At 41.8% G+C, this 15,449-nt stretch overlaps 1 protein-coding gene across 2 annotated transcripts in view; it reads left to right on the top strand.

Annotated features, from left to right (window-relative positions):
- Positions 1-14,981, top strand: part of LOC126425186 (uncharacterized) — a 75,827-nt gene extending 60,846 nt beyond the window's left edge. For both annotated transcript variants that reach the window (XM_050088140.1, XM_050088141.1), the window contains 2 exons: positions 4,702-4,848; positions 14,728-14,981. In XM_050088140.1, coding sequence (XP_049944097.1) covers positions 4,702-4,848; positions 14,728-14,805 — 225 coding nt within the window. In that variant the 3' untranslated portion in view covers positions 14,806-14,981. The remainder of the gene's footprint in view (positions 1-4,701; positions 4,849-14,727) is intronic.
- The last annotated feature ends 468 nt before the right edge of the window (positions 14,982-15,449 follow it).

Here is a 15,449-nt window from a genome sequence, read left to right as displayed (position 1 = left end):
TGACCTGTGTTTACGTTAAGTGATTTTGCTGTTTCCTCTTCATTTATTGCTCTCAGATCAAATGAAAAGACATCAAGTGAATTAAAAGTACATGTTATTATTTTAAGATTTTATTTTACTTCCACCTCAAGCATTAATCGCCTTGCAGAACAATGAAATTATTTTTGTCAGCTTGCTACAGAAATTTGTCTTTTATTAATCTTTTCTGCTGAGGCAGTCAATTTATTTTAAACTAAGTTTTTAATTCCAAACTATTGGTTGTTTGCTGCGTTTGAAATGCACGTTCTCATCTTCTAGTATGTGTGGCATTATGCCACAACGAAGAACCAAGCATGAGATAATATGGTACTGGTACTCCAAGAAAATTTACATATGAATGTGCATTTTAAGCCGAATATTGCTTTTTAGTATGGTTCACAAAATTCTGATGCTCTTGGAGTATCTTCTGCTGTTATGTTTCTTTTATGATATAATGTAAGATCTTTTAATGTTTTACATGTATGAACATACGGGCTTCCTGCCTCATCATAGCTGCGCAAGCGCGGTGACGTCTGTTATTTGGCCCCCTGTGGCAATTGCAGAAACGGACCTATATCTAACAGGCCGCAGGAAAATATTGCAAATGGTTATTTGAAAAGTTTTACGTTCAAAGTAAATTTCTTTCTACACAAGATGAACTGTGTGCGAGAATGTACAATGAATTTCTTAAGTCACAGGGCGTCTGACTCTCATCTAAAAATGAACTCTTTGAGTATGACCATTTAGAAGAATTTCGAGCTCAGATCAGACATTTATGCCATTGTTAAAAATTTTACTGACACATTTGTGTGATGTATCTTAAAATGTAAAATGCGCAAAAAAGATCAACATTGTATGTGAAAGCTTAGCTTCTCTTGCAGCTTATTAATCTTTGAGACCAACGTTATATGTGAAAGCTTTTCCTTTCTTGTAGCAACACCGTGTATATTAGTTTAAACCATTAACTTTTCCTAGTTGTGTGTTTGCACTACTTAACAGTGATGTTGCTGTTGGCTGACTACATCACGTGTCCTATGCTCTGAATATCTGCTGTCATCGGCTGGTGAGGTCATGTGACATGAGCTGTGACTGGGTTACAAAGGCACATCACATTATCGATTTCAGTGCTTTGGAAAGTAACATACGATGTTTGTTGGAATTTGAATTTATACTTTCGTAATATGAAAATATGCAGTGTACAAGCTCTGCACACCAAAGATCTTTCCAAAACGTGTTTTTCCCTGGGTTTTGTTGTCTAAAATGCCAGAAAATTCTACGCCAGTGTAGAAAACCACAACCATTCAAAGGATTGATAAGTTTTATAGTTCCGAGGAAAAGTATACTGTCACTTAACACACACAAAGTGTTTTCAACCTGGAAAAAGTGTTTTTAATCTGGAAATCTGGGAAATTTTTTTTCTTTGTCTGCTTATACACAATGATTACACAAGTATTATTTGTAATTGCTGTGTTAATTTTGAATTTCCCTGTATGTATCTCCTGTAGTTAGAATTTCTGAGACAGCTTACAGTGTTAGATTGGTGTTGAACAACATGTGGTGAATAACTTATACACACTTACAACAGAAGGCGTGCTCACTCCCGAACAAAATGTTCTCTGATGGCAATTGGAAGGGAAAAATTAATTTGCTAAACATTAATGCCGACATATGTTCCAAGTCATATTACTGGTGTTTGTTGCTAAAACTAAAGAAGAGGAAGAACTAAAAACCAATTCTGGACCAGCAGACTGTAAGCTTGGGAAGTTGAGATATCTGTAGTTTTGGATATTAAAAGCAAATAGTTTTTATAGTTGCCTTGACCAGGGACTTGAACTACACCAACCGACCAAATTCTGGTACTCACAGGGCCACTTTCCTCCAGTACCACACTACCTGAAGATGGAGTAAATCCCCGAAGTTCCCAAACCTTTACCCCAAACAACACTTACGTGCTTGCGGTGGGCTTCAGTTGTAGCCAGCTTGCTGTCCTGTCTGGTCATTGCACCTCGTGACTTGTTCATTTCCACAGTTGTAGGAGTTTTTGCTGTTGTTCATTGTTACAGTTATTCGTTGTGTGGTACTCAACAGTGTCAGCAGGAAGTTCATCAGAAGTAATAAGTGGAAAAGTTTGACGTCCTTCTCTTGCCCAGAGGATTGGCATACGAAGGCAGTCAAGAGAAATGGTTTATGCGTTATGTGACTACTTTGAGTGAGAATGAAGAATTTAATTGTGGCCCACTGCTCTCTGTTGCCAAGGTGATATAACTGTTTCAGTTTTGAATACAAAGAAAAACACTGTTGTGACAATTGGGAAGGAAACGTTCGACAAAGAAAGGGAACCTGAAGAACCATAAAAACTCAACACCTCTGGAGGGGAAAATGTCGTATGGATAAATGGATTACCAGCATCAATTCATTTGCAGAGGATGCAATTTGTCATCATCTTTATGGTTATTATCTCAGGAAGGAACATCTGGTGCTCAGGAATTTATTGATCACAGTTAAAGAATCGAGACTTTTTCGACACAGTCGCACAACCTTGTCCACAGTTTTACACAACTTTGGCTTTCACTATAGACATTTCCGTGCCCATAAGCTGTTAATGAAGAGGGGGAATATAGCTCCATGGTGAAGCCAATTTTTAAGGACATCCGTAGCGTAAATATTGGTGAAGTGGCGTGGCCTGACGAAATGTGGGCAAAATCTGGTCACATTGCCAAGCAGGCCTGGACAGACAACCCATTAAAGGAACAATGGCAATGCCTTCTGGTAAGGATGACAGACTTATTCTTTTTTGTACAGGCACCTCCCAGAGTTTTCTTGAAAACAGTCTCCTGCTTTTTAAATCAAAGAAAATAGAAGAGTATCACGAAGAAATGAACCACATTACGTTTACAAAGTGGTTCAAAGATTCATTAATATCAAATCTTGGAAAACAGTGAACAGTACTGGCTTGCGGAGTATAAATGTAGATGTAGATGTAGATAATGCTCCTTACCATTCAGTTGTTGTTGACCCTGGCAGACAGAAAGGAGGAAATGATTGATTGGTTTCAGCATCATCATGTCGATGTAACTGATGACCTTAAAAAGATGGAGCTTGTAGAAAAAATATCACTCCATAAGCCACAGTTCCCCCTGTACAAAATTGATGAACTTGCAAGAAAACATGGGCGTACATACCACCTTACCACTGCCATTTCAACCCAATAAAGTTAGTGTGGGCCCAAATGAAAAGCTATGTTGCCAGGGACAGTAATAAATTGTGACCCTCTCTGCAGTTGAAGCACTCACAAGAGCTGTCAAGAATGTCACCGCTGAAGATTGGAAGAAGGCTGTAGTGAAACGTACGCAGAGCATTATGGAAAGTGCATGGCAGAATGAAGATCTTTCGGAAAATTCAATGGAGGAGATGACATAAATGATGACAGTGACAGTGACGCTTCAAGAATCTGTCATAGCAACAAGAGATACTTCACTAGAATTTTTCCATTATCCCCGTAGAAATGGAGCACAGGCGGATCCAGCTATGGGCTTGGCATGCGCAGTTTACATCTGTAAGTGCCTACATAACAAAAGTATATCGTCATAAGTTTTGAAATTTTAATAAGAGGGCCTTAACAGCTACTAATTTCGTAGGAAATTCATCTCAGAAATTCAGTATGCATCACACACACAAATATTATTGCTTACTATATAACTGCTATAATACAGATGCCGTGTTATTTGTATCGCCTATATTCTTTCTGAATAATAGATGATGTACTATTTAAGATAAGTTTTCCCATTGTGATAAACATACTTAATCATATTTTTGGTTGCGTTAGAATTAAGTAGGTGGATCAGAAAATCTATAACAGTTTCATTACAAACCTATGTTTATCCATTTCTCATGCCAAAACTGTACGGCCACCCGATTAGCGGACAATTGTGCATCATATTTAACTCAAATTATCTCATATTAGAGATCTCCAACAGAGTTCTGGTTTCGAACATATGGAAATGTGATGTATTCTTGAAATTTCATTCGCATAATGTATTCACCTAACTTCAATAACAAAAAAGTTTCCCACATGTCAAAAATTTAGTTACGTTGTGAGGAATTGCACTTCCGTAAGCTGCCTTTATATCATCTTAATAATTTGTTGCTGCAGCTAAAATTAAAATCAAAATGTAGTATAACTCTTTTGGAATGCATTGATGCAATTTCTATATTTATAAAGTGAATAGTTTGCCTGTTTGAGCGAGTTGAATGAAATGTAAGATTGCGTGTATGCTCTTTGGGGGATGTGGCAACTGTTCTCCTCTAAATGCTCCTGGACAAGTGTCAATCCTAAAGTAGTTCTGAACAGACTATAGGATGGTGTGAATGTTGGATAGGTGATGGAACACCATTTTTAGAGGGGTGGGAAGAATCTTGGGCAGTATGTCCTTCATTTCAGGGCACGATGATGACTAATCAAAGTCCTGGCGAAGAATGTCATTCACTTGCCTATCTGTGAAGGCCTTGTTGAGACCTTCAGTGTACTGGGCGAGGAAGTTCTCAGTTAGATTGACAGACTGATGTCCTGCTGTATTTTGTGTTTGTCATCACGCACACTCCTTAAAATATGATTTTTTCCAGTTAAATATGGTAATACTATATTATATAATTTTTTATTTATTTATTTAATTTTTTTTCCAGAGTATACTGGACAGATACGAGGAACTAGGCAAAACACAACCCTCAGAGCAACAGAGGCATATACTCTCTCCAGTGGCACAACCATCATGGCGTGGTACTAACGAAACGGTGGGGTGGGCTGTTCGCCAGGCGCAAGCGGGGTACTCGGTAAGTAACTATAAGTGTATTGCATGTACATAATTTTTCTACAGGTGCTAGATAATTATGAAGGTGACTGCATGGTAGCTTCAGGACCTTGCGTTACCGTTTTTAGCTCGAGTGCAAGTGACATCCTTACCATCTGTTACTGTATGGTGCATACATTTTCCTTCCGTAATTCATATTTACATTTTGAAACAATGGAAAATCCAGGGTGGAATGTAACAATACCAGAGAAGGAAAGTTGCTACTCGCCATATAGCGAAGATGCTGAGTCGCGATAGGCACAATAAAAAGATTCACACAATTAAAGCTTTCGGCCATTAAGGCCTTTGTCAGCAGTACACACACACACACACACATACACACGCACACGCACGCGCACTCGCATAAACGCAACTTGCAAACACATTTGCAGTCTCAGAGAGCTGAGACCACACTGCAAACAGCAGCACCAGTGCATGATGGGAGTGGCACCTGGGTGGGGGTAAGGAGGAGGTTGGGGTGGGGTAGGGAGGGGAGGGATAGTATGGTGGGAGTGGCGGACAGTCAAGTGTTGCAGTTTAGACGGAGGGCAGGAGAGAAGGTGTGTAGGGGGAGGGGGTAATTAGTGGAAAGGAGAGAAAATAAAAGACTGGGTGTGGCTGTGAAATGACGACTGTGTAGTTCTGGAATGGGAACAGGGAGGGGGATGGATGGGTGAGGATAGTGACTAACAAAGGTTCAGGTCAGGAGAGTTATGGGAACATATGATGTATTGCAGGGAAAGTTCCCACCTGCGCAATTCGGAAAAGCTGGTGTTGGTGGAAAGGATCCATATGGCACAGGCTGTGAAGCAGTCATCAAGATGAGGGATATTATGTTTGGCAGTGTGTTCAGCAATAGGGTGGTCCACTTGTTTCTTGGCCACAGTTTGTCGGTGGCCGTTCATACGGACAGACAGCTTGTTGGTTGTCATGCCTACATAAAATGCAGCACAGAGGTTGCAGCTTAGCTTGTAAATCATGACTGCCTTTGATGGGATAGGTGATGTTAGTGACCAGACTGGAGTGGGTGGTGGTAGGAGGATATGTGGGACAGGTAGCGCATCTAGCTCTATAACAGGGGTATGAGCCATGAGGTAAGGGATTGGGAGCAGGGGTTGTGTAAGGATGAATGAGTATATGGTGTAGGTTCGGTGGACAGCGGAAAACCATGGTAGGAGGGGGTGGGAAGGATAGTGGGCAGGACATTTCTCATTTCAGGGCATGACGAGAGGTAATTGAAACCCTGGCAGAGAATGTTATTCAGTTGCTCCAGTCCCAGCTGGTACTGAGGTATGAGGGGAATGCTCCTCTGTGGCCGGACTGTGGGACTTTGAGAGGTGATGGGAGACTGGAAAGATAAGACACGGGAGATTTGTTTTTGTACAAGGATGGGAGGATTATTACGGTCAGTGAAGGCTTCAGTGAGACCCTCGGTATATTTTGAGAGGGACTGCTCGTCACTGCAGATGCTAGGCTGTACGGAAGGGACTTCTTGGTATGGATCGGGTGGCAGCTGTCGAAGTGGAGGTATTGCTGGTGGTTAGTAGGTTTGATATGGATGGAGGTACTGATGTAGCCATCTCTGAGGTGAAGGTCAACATCTAGGAAGGTGGCATGTTGGGTTGAGTAGGACCAGGTGAAGCAAATGGGGGAGAAGTTGTTGAGGTTCTGGAGGAATGTGAATAAGGTGTCCTCACCTTCAATACAGACAGCAAAGATGTCATCAATGAATCTGAACCAGGTGGGAGGTTTAGGATTCTGGGTTTTTAGGAAGGATTCCTCTAGATGGCCCATGAATAGGTTAGCATAGGATGGTGCCATGCAGGTGCCCATAGTCGTACTGCTGATTTGTTTGTAGGGAAAGCCTTCAAAGGAGAAGTAATTGTGGGTGAGGATATAGTTGGTCATGAAGACCACTTACCCCACCCTTCAAAACTCCCACCTACCACCATACACAACCCAGAACCTAAACAGACCCGCAACACAGTTATGAATTTTTCCTCCAGAAACCTTAGTCCCACAGAAATATCAGTCCTTTCCAAAGGCCGGCCTGGGGGAAATTAGAGGGATAAATGTTTCGGGGGGGGGGGGGGGGGGGATATTTAGGGTTACTACTCTTCCCTCCCCGCCCCTCCACTCGACAATTTCATTGTTGACTCCCTTTTACTGCCCCACCCCACACTCGCTTACCCTACAGTGTGACAAATTATTTAGGGGAATTTGAAGTGCAGTATAGGGGGAAATGGTGCACCAGGGTTGGCACCATTGCTACATGACCATTGTCTAGAACGTAGGACCATTGTGTTCTCGGTACTGCTGTGTGATTTGTGTACTCTGTAGTAGTTGTTGGCTGCGTATCATGGAGGTGTTGATAATTTTTTGTGCAGGATGGCGAAGAAATACAGTGCAGTGTTCAGAAACGGTTATAAGGAAGAGTTTCCATGTTTAAGTGAATCGAGGAAGGGACAAAGTTACGCATTTTGTGGTGTATGTAGATGTGACTTTTCAGTGGCTCATGGCGGGAAATGCGGCATTCTTGAACATGTTCAAACTAAAAAACACAAGGAGAGTGTCCATTGTGTAGAACGGAACCAGAAACTTAACTTTTCGTGTAAACCTCAAAATGTAGATTCTGTGACGAATGCCGAGGCTTTATTTACCTCATTTATTGTAGAGCATAACTTGACTATAAACTGTACTGACCATGCTGGGCCTTTGCTTCTCAAAATGTTTCCCAGTTCTGAAATTGTGAAACAATATGGGTGTGCCAGGTACAGGTACTGAATTATTGCAACTTTGTCAGGGATGTGTTATAATTCAGAATAGTACAGCACTAAAATTCTCCTGATTTTTCACTTTTGAAAGTTGGCATGTCTGCATAACAAATACAGAAAATGCAAGAGTATAATGAGTTTTATTGAAATGAATTGTAAGTAAATCATAATAGTATTTAAGTTATCCAGCAGCTGACAAGTTTCCATGTCCTAAGCACTGGGTTAGTTCATCCCTTTGTTCAGAAGGGGAGGCCAACATTTGTTTGCCTATTTCGTCAGTCATGAGCTGTGATGATGAAATAAAGGCATACGCCTTCAATTTTACAGAGAATGCTTAGTAAACTTTTTTCTCATTTTTGCATTACTAATAGCTTTAAATGTCAACCTCATCATTTCGTTAATGGTCATAGTTACTGTGATTTACGCATTTAAGTAAGACACTACGTGAAATTCAAAGAAGTTTTCAACGGAAAATAGCGGTTACTGTGATTTTGCATTTGGTGCATATTACATAATATATTGCTGTATATGGAATTCACACTACTGGCCATTATAATTGCTACACCAAGAAGAAATGCAGATGATAAACTGGTATTCATTGGACAAATACATAATACAAGAAATGACATGCGATTACATTTTCATGCAATTTGGGTGCATAGATCCTGAGAAATCAGTACCCAGAACAACCATCTCTGGCCGTAATAATGGCCTTGATACACCTGGGCATTGAGTCAAACAGAGCTTGGACGGCGTGTACAGGTTCAGCTGCCCATGCAGCTTCAACACAATACCACAGTTCATCAAGAGTAGTGACTGGAGTATTGTGATGAGCCAGTTGCTCGGCCACCTCTGACCAGACGTTTTCAATTGGTGAGAGATCTGGAGAATGTGCTGGCCAGGGCAGCAGTCGAACATTTTTCTGTATCCAGAAAGGCCCGTACAGAACCTACAACATGCAATCGTGCATTATCCTGCTGAAATATAGGGTTTTGCAGGGATTGAATGAAGGATAGAGCCACCGGTCGTAACACATCTGAAATGTAACGTCCACTGTTCAAAGTGCCGTCAATGCGAACAAGAGGTGACCGAGACGTCTAACCAATGGCACCCCATACTATCACGCCGGGTGATACACCAGTATGGCGATGATGAATACACGCTTCCAATGTGCGTTCACCGCGATGTCGCCAAACATGGATGCGACCAGCATGATGCTGTAAACAAAACTGGATTCATCTGAAAAATGATGTTTTGCCATTCGTGCACCCAGGTTCGTCGTCGAGTACACCATCGCAGGCGCTCCTGCTGTGGTACAGCGACAAGGGTAACCGCAGCCATGGTCTCCGAGCTGATAGTTCATGCTGCTGCAAATGTCGTTGAACTGTTTGTGCAGATGGTTGTTGTCTTGCAAACGCCCGTTGACTCGGGGATCGAGATACGGCTGCACGATCCATTACAGCCATGCGGATAAGATGCCTGTCATCTCGACTGCTAGTGATACGAGGACGTTGGGATCCAGCACGGCATTCCATATTACCCTCCTGAACCCACCAATTCCATATTCTGCTAACAGTCATCGGATCTCGATCAACACGAGCAGCAATGTTGCTATACGATAAACCGCAATCGCGATAGGCTACAATCCGACATTTACCAAGTTCAGAAACGTGATGGTACGCATTTCTCCTCCTTACACGAGGCATCACAACAACGTTTCAGCAGGCAACGCCGGTCAACTGCTGTTTGTGTATGAGAAATCGATTGGAAACTTCCCTCATGTCAGCACATTGTAGGTGTCGCCACTGGTGCCAACCTTGTGTGAATGCTCTGAAAAGCTAATCATTTGCATATCACAGCATCTTCTTCCTGTTGGTTAAATTTCGCGTCTGTAGCACGTCATCTTCGTGGTGTAGCAATTTTAATGGCCAGTAGTGTAGCTTACATATTAAAGTTTTCTTTAGTCTTGTATGGAGGTCTCTATCTTTAACCAGGCTGGAGAAAATTGATCCAATGTAGCACTCTCATTCGTGATCAGGCACGCCAGCGGTAAAGCCAGAATGATATTTCAAGAATATTCCTCATATTTCATAAATAGTTTGACATATGGAAATGAGAGTATGGCAAATGATAGCACGCAAAGAGGAGAGCATTTTGCCATATCGTTATCATGGAAAACTTCATTATGCGCGATATTATTCCCGTAGCTAAAGACTTTTTCGATAAATAATGTAATTGCTGGTGAAATGAGAAATGCTGTTGTTTTGGAACAATACAAGTGAAGACGTTATATGTTTATTTTTGTACCAGGGATGTGCTTTTTCATGAGCCGTTGACCTTACTTTTCCTCTTTTTCTCATGTATGAAACTTAATACAGCTGTTTCAGAATTCTCTCACAGTTGGATCTGCATAACATGTTAGTGAGGTGACATTGTGTGAACTCCTGTATGTTTTGGAAAAGAAGCAAATTTTAACATAGCAACGAGTGAAATGTATGTTTTACTCAAAACATGGCCACTCTCAGAAATTGCAAAATGCCTAGGACATCAACTGAGGTTACTGTCAGAAACAAGAGTAACTGGCAGACCTTGTACAGAAAAAGATTTTGTGGTAGCCAAATAGTGTCTTCAGTAGTGGCAGAGGAGCACCAGACCAAGTACGGGAAATGCAAAACCAGTCAGTGACAGTCAGCCAAAACACATTCAAATACAGAGCCACAAAATCCACATGGATGCATTCACAGGGCTGGTTGCTGGAGGCCTTAGGGAGAACAAAGCCTTGGGAGCTGCCCGTTACTAGTGCATTGGGGACACACAGCAACCAAATTCTCCTGCTCCCAGTCAATGCTGGGCCAGTAAACATGTCTGAAACCTAATGCTTTGGTGCAGAAAACATCCCGGTGACCTTCATGTAACACCTGCACGAGCTCCTGGCCCAAACTCCCAGGAATAACCACCCTGGAAGCAGCAGCATCCATGGAGAGGAGGAGGAGGACCCCATCTGCAACTGAGAGACAGTGACGCAAAACAAAATAGTTACGAAACTGATTGGAAGCGCAATCTGGAGGATGAGAAGACCAACTCTGCAGGAAAAGGACTAGCTGTTGGGGGATGGGGTCTGACGCTGTTACCATGGTGATTTCAATACTAGTGTTCAGAAACCAGGGCGGTAGGAGATAGCCACTAAAAGAAAAAAGAGAAGAGCTCCACTCGAATAAATTTGGGGTCCAAGCCGACTGGCAGCTGGGATAAGGGATACACATTGGCGTGGTGCCCATTGGGGCAAAAATGGATGTCATAGTGGTATTTGGAGAGGAATAAGGCCCATCACTGCAGCCTGTGGGTAGCATTATTGGGGACCCAGTTGGATGGGTGAGATAACAAAACTAATGGCTTTTGGTCCATAATGAGTTTGAATTTTGTGCCACACAAGAAAACGTGAAGTATTGTGACTGCATACACAATGGTCAGAGCCTCCTTTTTGTCCAGCTTGTAGTGGACCTGTGCTGGACTGAGAGTTTTGGAGGCAAATGCCAGTGGCTGCTTGGAGCCATTTGCATTCCAATTGGCGAGGACTGCTGCATGCCATACTATGAGGTGTCCTTAGCCAAAACCAGTGGTTTGTTGGGATCAAAAGTAGCTAGACATAGTGCTGATCTGAGGGGGTCCTTGAACTTGGGGAAGGGCTGGTTGCATTCCAGAGACCAGACAAAGGAAGCACCCTTGTGGAAAAGGAGGCAGAGAGGATGTGTGCAATGTTGGATGACCTGGAATGAATCAATGATAATTGCCAATTTTACTCAGGAAGCCTGTAATTGTTGCAACAGTTGGGTACACAGCAGATCTACAATGGCACTGACAAGATTCACAAGGAGTTGGATGTCCTGCCATGATTGGTGTGGCTCAGATACTCAAGAGATAGTTGGAAAAATTTGGACTTCTGCAGACTGCAACCCAGATCCACAGTGCAGAGTTTTCGGAAAAGAGCACAGGGATTGTGCAGATGGTCGTTCATAGAATGTCCCATGACAATGTCATTCAAGTAGTTGATACAGTATGGAATAGTGGTCATAACCTGTTCCAGACAGGATTTAAAAGTTGCTACCCCAGACATCAACTGTTTATATCAATACAGTCTGAAAGGCAGATAAAGAACTGTAAAAGACAAGACTCCTCATCCAAGGGTAACTGGCGATCGCTTCAGAAAGATCGGGTTTGTAAAAGAACTGACTCCTTGCTAAGTGTGTGGACATGGCAGTGGGTATGTGTCAACCACAGACTGTGAATTCACAGTGACCTTAAAACTGCCACAAAGTCGTAATTTATCAGAGGGTTTCCTCACGATGACAAGGGGTGTGCCACTGACTAGAGGAAATGCGAACCATAACACTGAGATACGAGCTGATCCAGCTCCATATTGACTTGGGAGTGTAGGCCTATAGGAATCTGCCTAACTCAAAAAAATTTAGGGTGAGCTGGTTATGTGGGCATGGAAAGTCTGTGGAATGCCCTAGGCCTACAAAAATATCCTGAAATTTTGAGCACAGAGATTCCAATGATTGATAGGGGCTTCGGCAGATAGCAGCTGTATGGAGTCTGTGACTGAAACGCCAAAGGCATCAATCCAGCAAACCCGAAAGGTTTGCTAAACTAGCATCATGGATGACAATAGAGGTAGTTGGTGAGTCATCTATAGGTAAAATTGGCAGTGAACTGGCCAAGCAAGGGTAGTTGCTGTTTACCATATCTGCATAGGCACGTGTTTACCAACAACAGTGGTGGAGAGCTGAGGTCCAAATATGTTTGAGCATTAAAGAAAGAAACTGCCACACCATTGTCCACTTTCAGTTGCATCTGTCATGAGTGAATCAAAACCTTGATAAAAAGTTTGTAGGAATCCTGATCAGTTTTTTTTTTTTTTACACTTAATGCCAGACAGGCCAATGGTGGGATGCTCTGATCTATCATGTTGGAGTAACAAGAGGCACAGAACGGCAACAGGGAGCAGTGGCTGCAATGCCTTTTACATACTGTGTAGAAGCCAGTGGATCGGCTGTGTCGCACGACCATTATGTCACCCTCCTGGGATGCAGCAAATGCAGCTGGGCCACTCCGTACACCCGTGCCTTCACACCATACTTCTAGCTGCTGACCAGCAGTGTGAGAGACATACAACTAGACAGTTGAAAAACCTCTTCAAGGGAGGCGTTTTCTAATTGGAGGGCCCGTTGCCTGACTTCCTTATCTGGGGCAGAGTGGATGATAATATTGTGAACTGTGACATCTGCATACGATTCTTTTGACTTGGCTGTGACAAAATTTCACTTGCGAGTAAGGCTGTGGAGGTTCACAGCCCAGGCATGATAAGACTGAAGAGGCTGCTTCTCGCATCTGTAGAATTCGACGCTAAGCTGTGATGACGTGTGTGCAGTGGGGATATTAGGACGATGACAACAAACATAAATTGTCAGACGTCACTGAGGAAGGTTCCTGCAATGGGGCAATTGCCGCAATGTCTGATAGAAGGTGAAATCTGTGACAAAAACAGTGCACGACATACTCCCGCATCCGAAACGTGCAAGGTGTGGAAATTTACTGTAGGCAATATTCATACACTTGTCAATCTTCTGCTGCCTTGACACATGGCAGGAGAGGAGGAGGGAACGTAACTGGAGATGAAGAGGGAGAGAGCAACACCGGCATAGCCTGTCACATGGCAGTAGGAAGTTCCATCTGTTGTTGCACTAACGTTTGAAGCAGAGGCTCTGTGTCAAAAGAAGATACAAAAAGCAACTGCAGAACAAAGACCTTGGAGCTTATTTGTCACCCGTGTTTTCTGATTACAAGAACTCACAGATAATAACTGACACAACACTTTATTACATCTAGAATAACTTGTACAAAAGACATTTCCCACGGGATGGATACACTAGTAGTCCAATAAACATGGACCAAATCTCAACATGTAACTGAGAGTGAGCCTGGCTGGGGAGAACTCTATAAGCCATCGATTGGCCAGTAGACTGCAGTGCGGAGGACCTGCGCATGCATCTAAGAGTGGCGGCCAGTGCTAGCATCTTCATACTTCTGTCGTGTGCCATAGAACTGAGCACCAGGATTGTGTGTGTGGCATCTACACTGGCCACTATGATTACGTTGACTTTTTCCATTATTTTCATTCCACACTGTAATTTCCATAACCAGAATTACTACAAATATTTATGAAAGAGTATCAGTTTCCCAGCCACCAAAACAAATGTTGCATTGCAGAGACATGCAACAGTTTAAATTCAAATCTGGCTATCCTGATTTAGGTTGTCTGTGATTCACTAAATAGATTAAAGAAAACGCCGGGATGGTCGCTTCAAAAGGGCATGGCCGATTTTCTTCCCCATTCGTCCTTGATCTGAGCTTGTGTTCGGTCTCCAATGACCTCAACAGGATGTTAAACGTAATCATTCTTCCTTGGAGTCTTTCTGAGTCGTGCAAATTGATGGTTGCTGTATTATTCAAATTGAATTGTCAGATTTTGTGGACTTACATTTTGTTAAAAAAAGTACCATGTGATTACAGCCAAGAGGCATATGTAATACCAAAACTTGTATTTTATTGTGTGAACTAAAAATGTTGAAAGCATTGCAGATTTTGGCCATTGCCATCCCTTTAATTTTTTTTTCAAATAGCCTCTAAAAAATGAATTACTTAATATTCTTATTTGACTTTTGTTTTCTTTCTCTGACAAAAAAGATGAAAATTTAGGGGTTAATTTTTTCATAACAGTTGAAAATTTCCTGTTGATATCAATGCTTGCAGTAACAGTGATCTGTCAACATATTATTTCTATTCTTGTGTTGAACTAATGTTCAGACAGACAGCAGAACACTTTACAGTTTTTTGAGGCAAACTTGTTGGCAATGTTCTTAATTTTTAACACAAATGTTTTGAAGCTCTCCATTTATCAGTGTCCAGCATTCGAAGTGTCATTTGTCATAATCTGTTCAGGATTTGCTGTCTGAATGAAACTTTCTTCCCACAGTTTTGTGCCAGTGAAGATACTGTCAGTGTTAAATGTCTTCCCTTTTTGGCAGGTTAAACCGGAAGTCGTCCCTCCTCATAAACTTCGACGGAGTTGGCAGGAGGAACTGGTACATCGATATTCTCTGTAGCATCACAATGTATGAGAGGAATGTAAAAAGGAATTTTTATGACTGGAAGACTGACATGTGTTTCTGAAGATTTTAAATGACTTCCAGATGACACAAATTGAACAGGTGCATGTATAATAACATCTGGATTCCCTGTAATCAAGTATTTTATCAATAAACATGTTTATATTTTGTAATTTTTGTAGTGTGTTCTTTCTATTCTCTTTGCTGTGTGTCCAAATGATTTCATGCTGTTGCCATGACGATTTCTTCACTAAATCTGGGGCATTAATTATTGTTCTAAACATTACAGGAATAGATGTGTGTCTTAGAGAAAAATTGTCCTGTAAGATTTTGGTACTGTATTCACTGTGTGTGTGTGTGTGTGTGTGTGTGTGTGTGTGTGTGTGTGTGTGTGTGTGTGTGTAAGTAATTTGCAATCATTTTTACTTGTTAAGAAATGTAGAGTCCTCTGTTTTAGTTAAACAATTGAAGTATTGAAATATTTCACCATCTCAGGTTTTGAGGCCACCATGTTAACAACAAAAGGCTGAACTTCATTTAGTCAGCCAATCATAAATTGTTTTGAGAAAAATTTAATCATTGTGCTAAAACTGCATATTGTTTGTTAGATTGATTTTTCCCCAAATTGAATTTCATTAGAT

The sequence above is a fragment of the Schistocerca serialis genome, chromosome 10 (assembly GCF_023864345.2).
Source record: "Schistocerca serialis cubense isolate TAMUIC-IGC-003099 chromosome 10, iqSchSeri2.2, whole genome shotgun sequence".
Lineage (NCBI taxonomy): Eukaryota > Metazoa > Arthropoda > Insecta > Orthoptera > Acrididae > Schistocerca > Schistocerca serialis.
The sequence above is the reverse complement of the archived record's forward strand: the minus strand, read 5'-3'. Positions and strand labels throughout refer to the sequence as shown.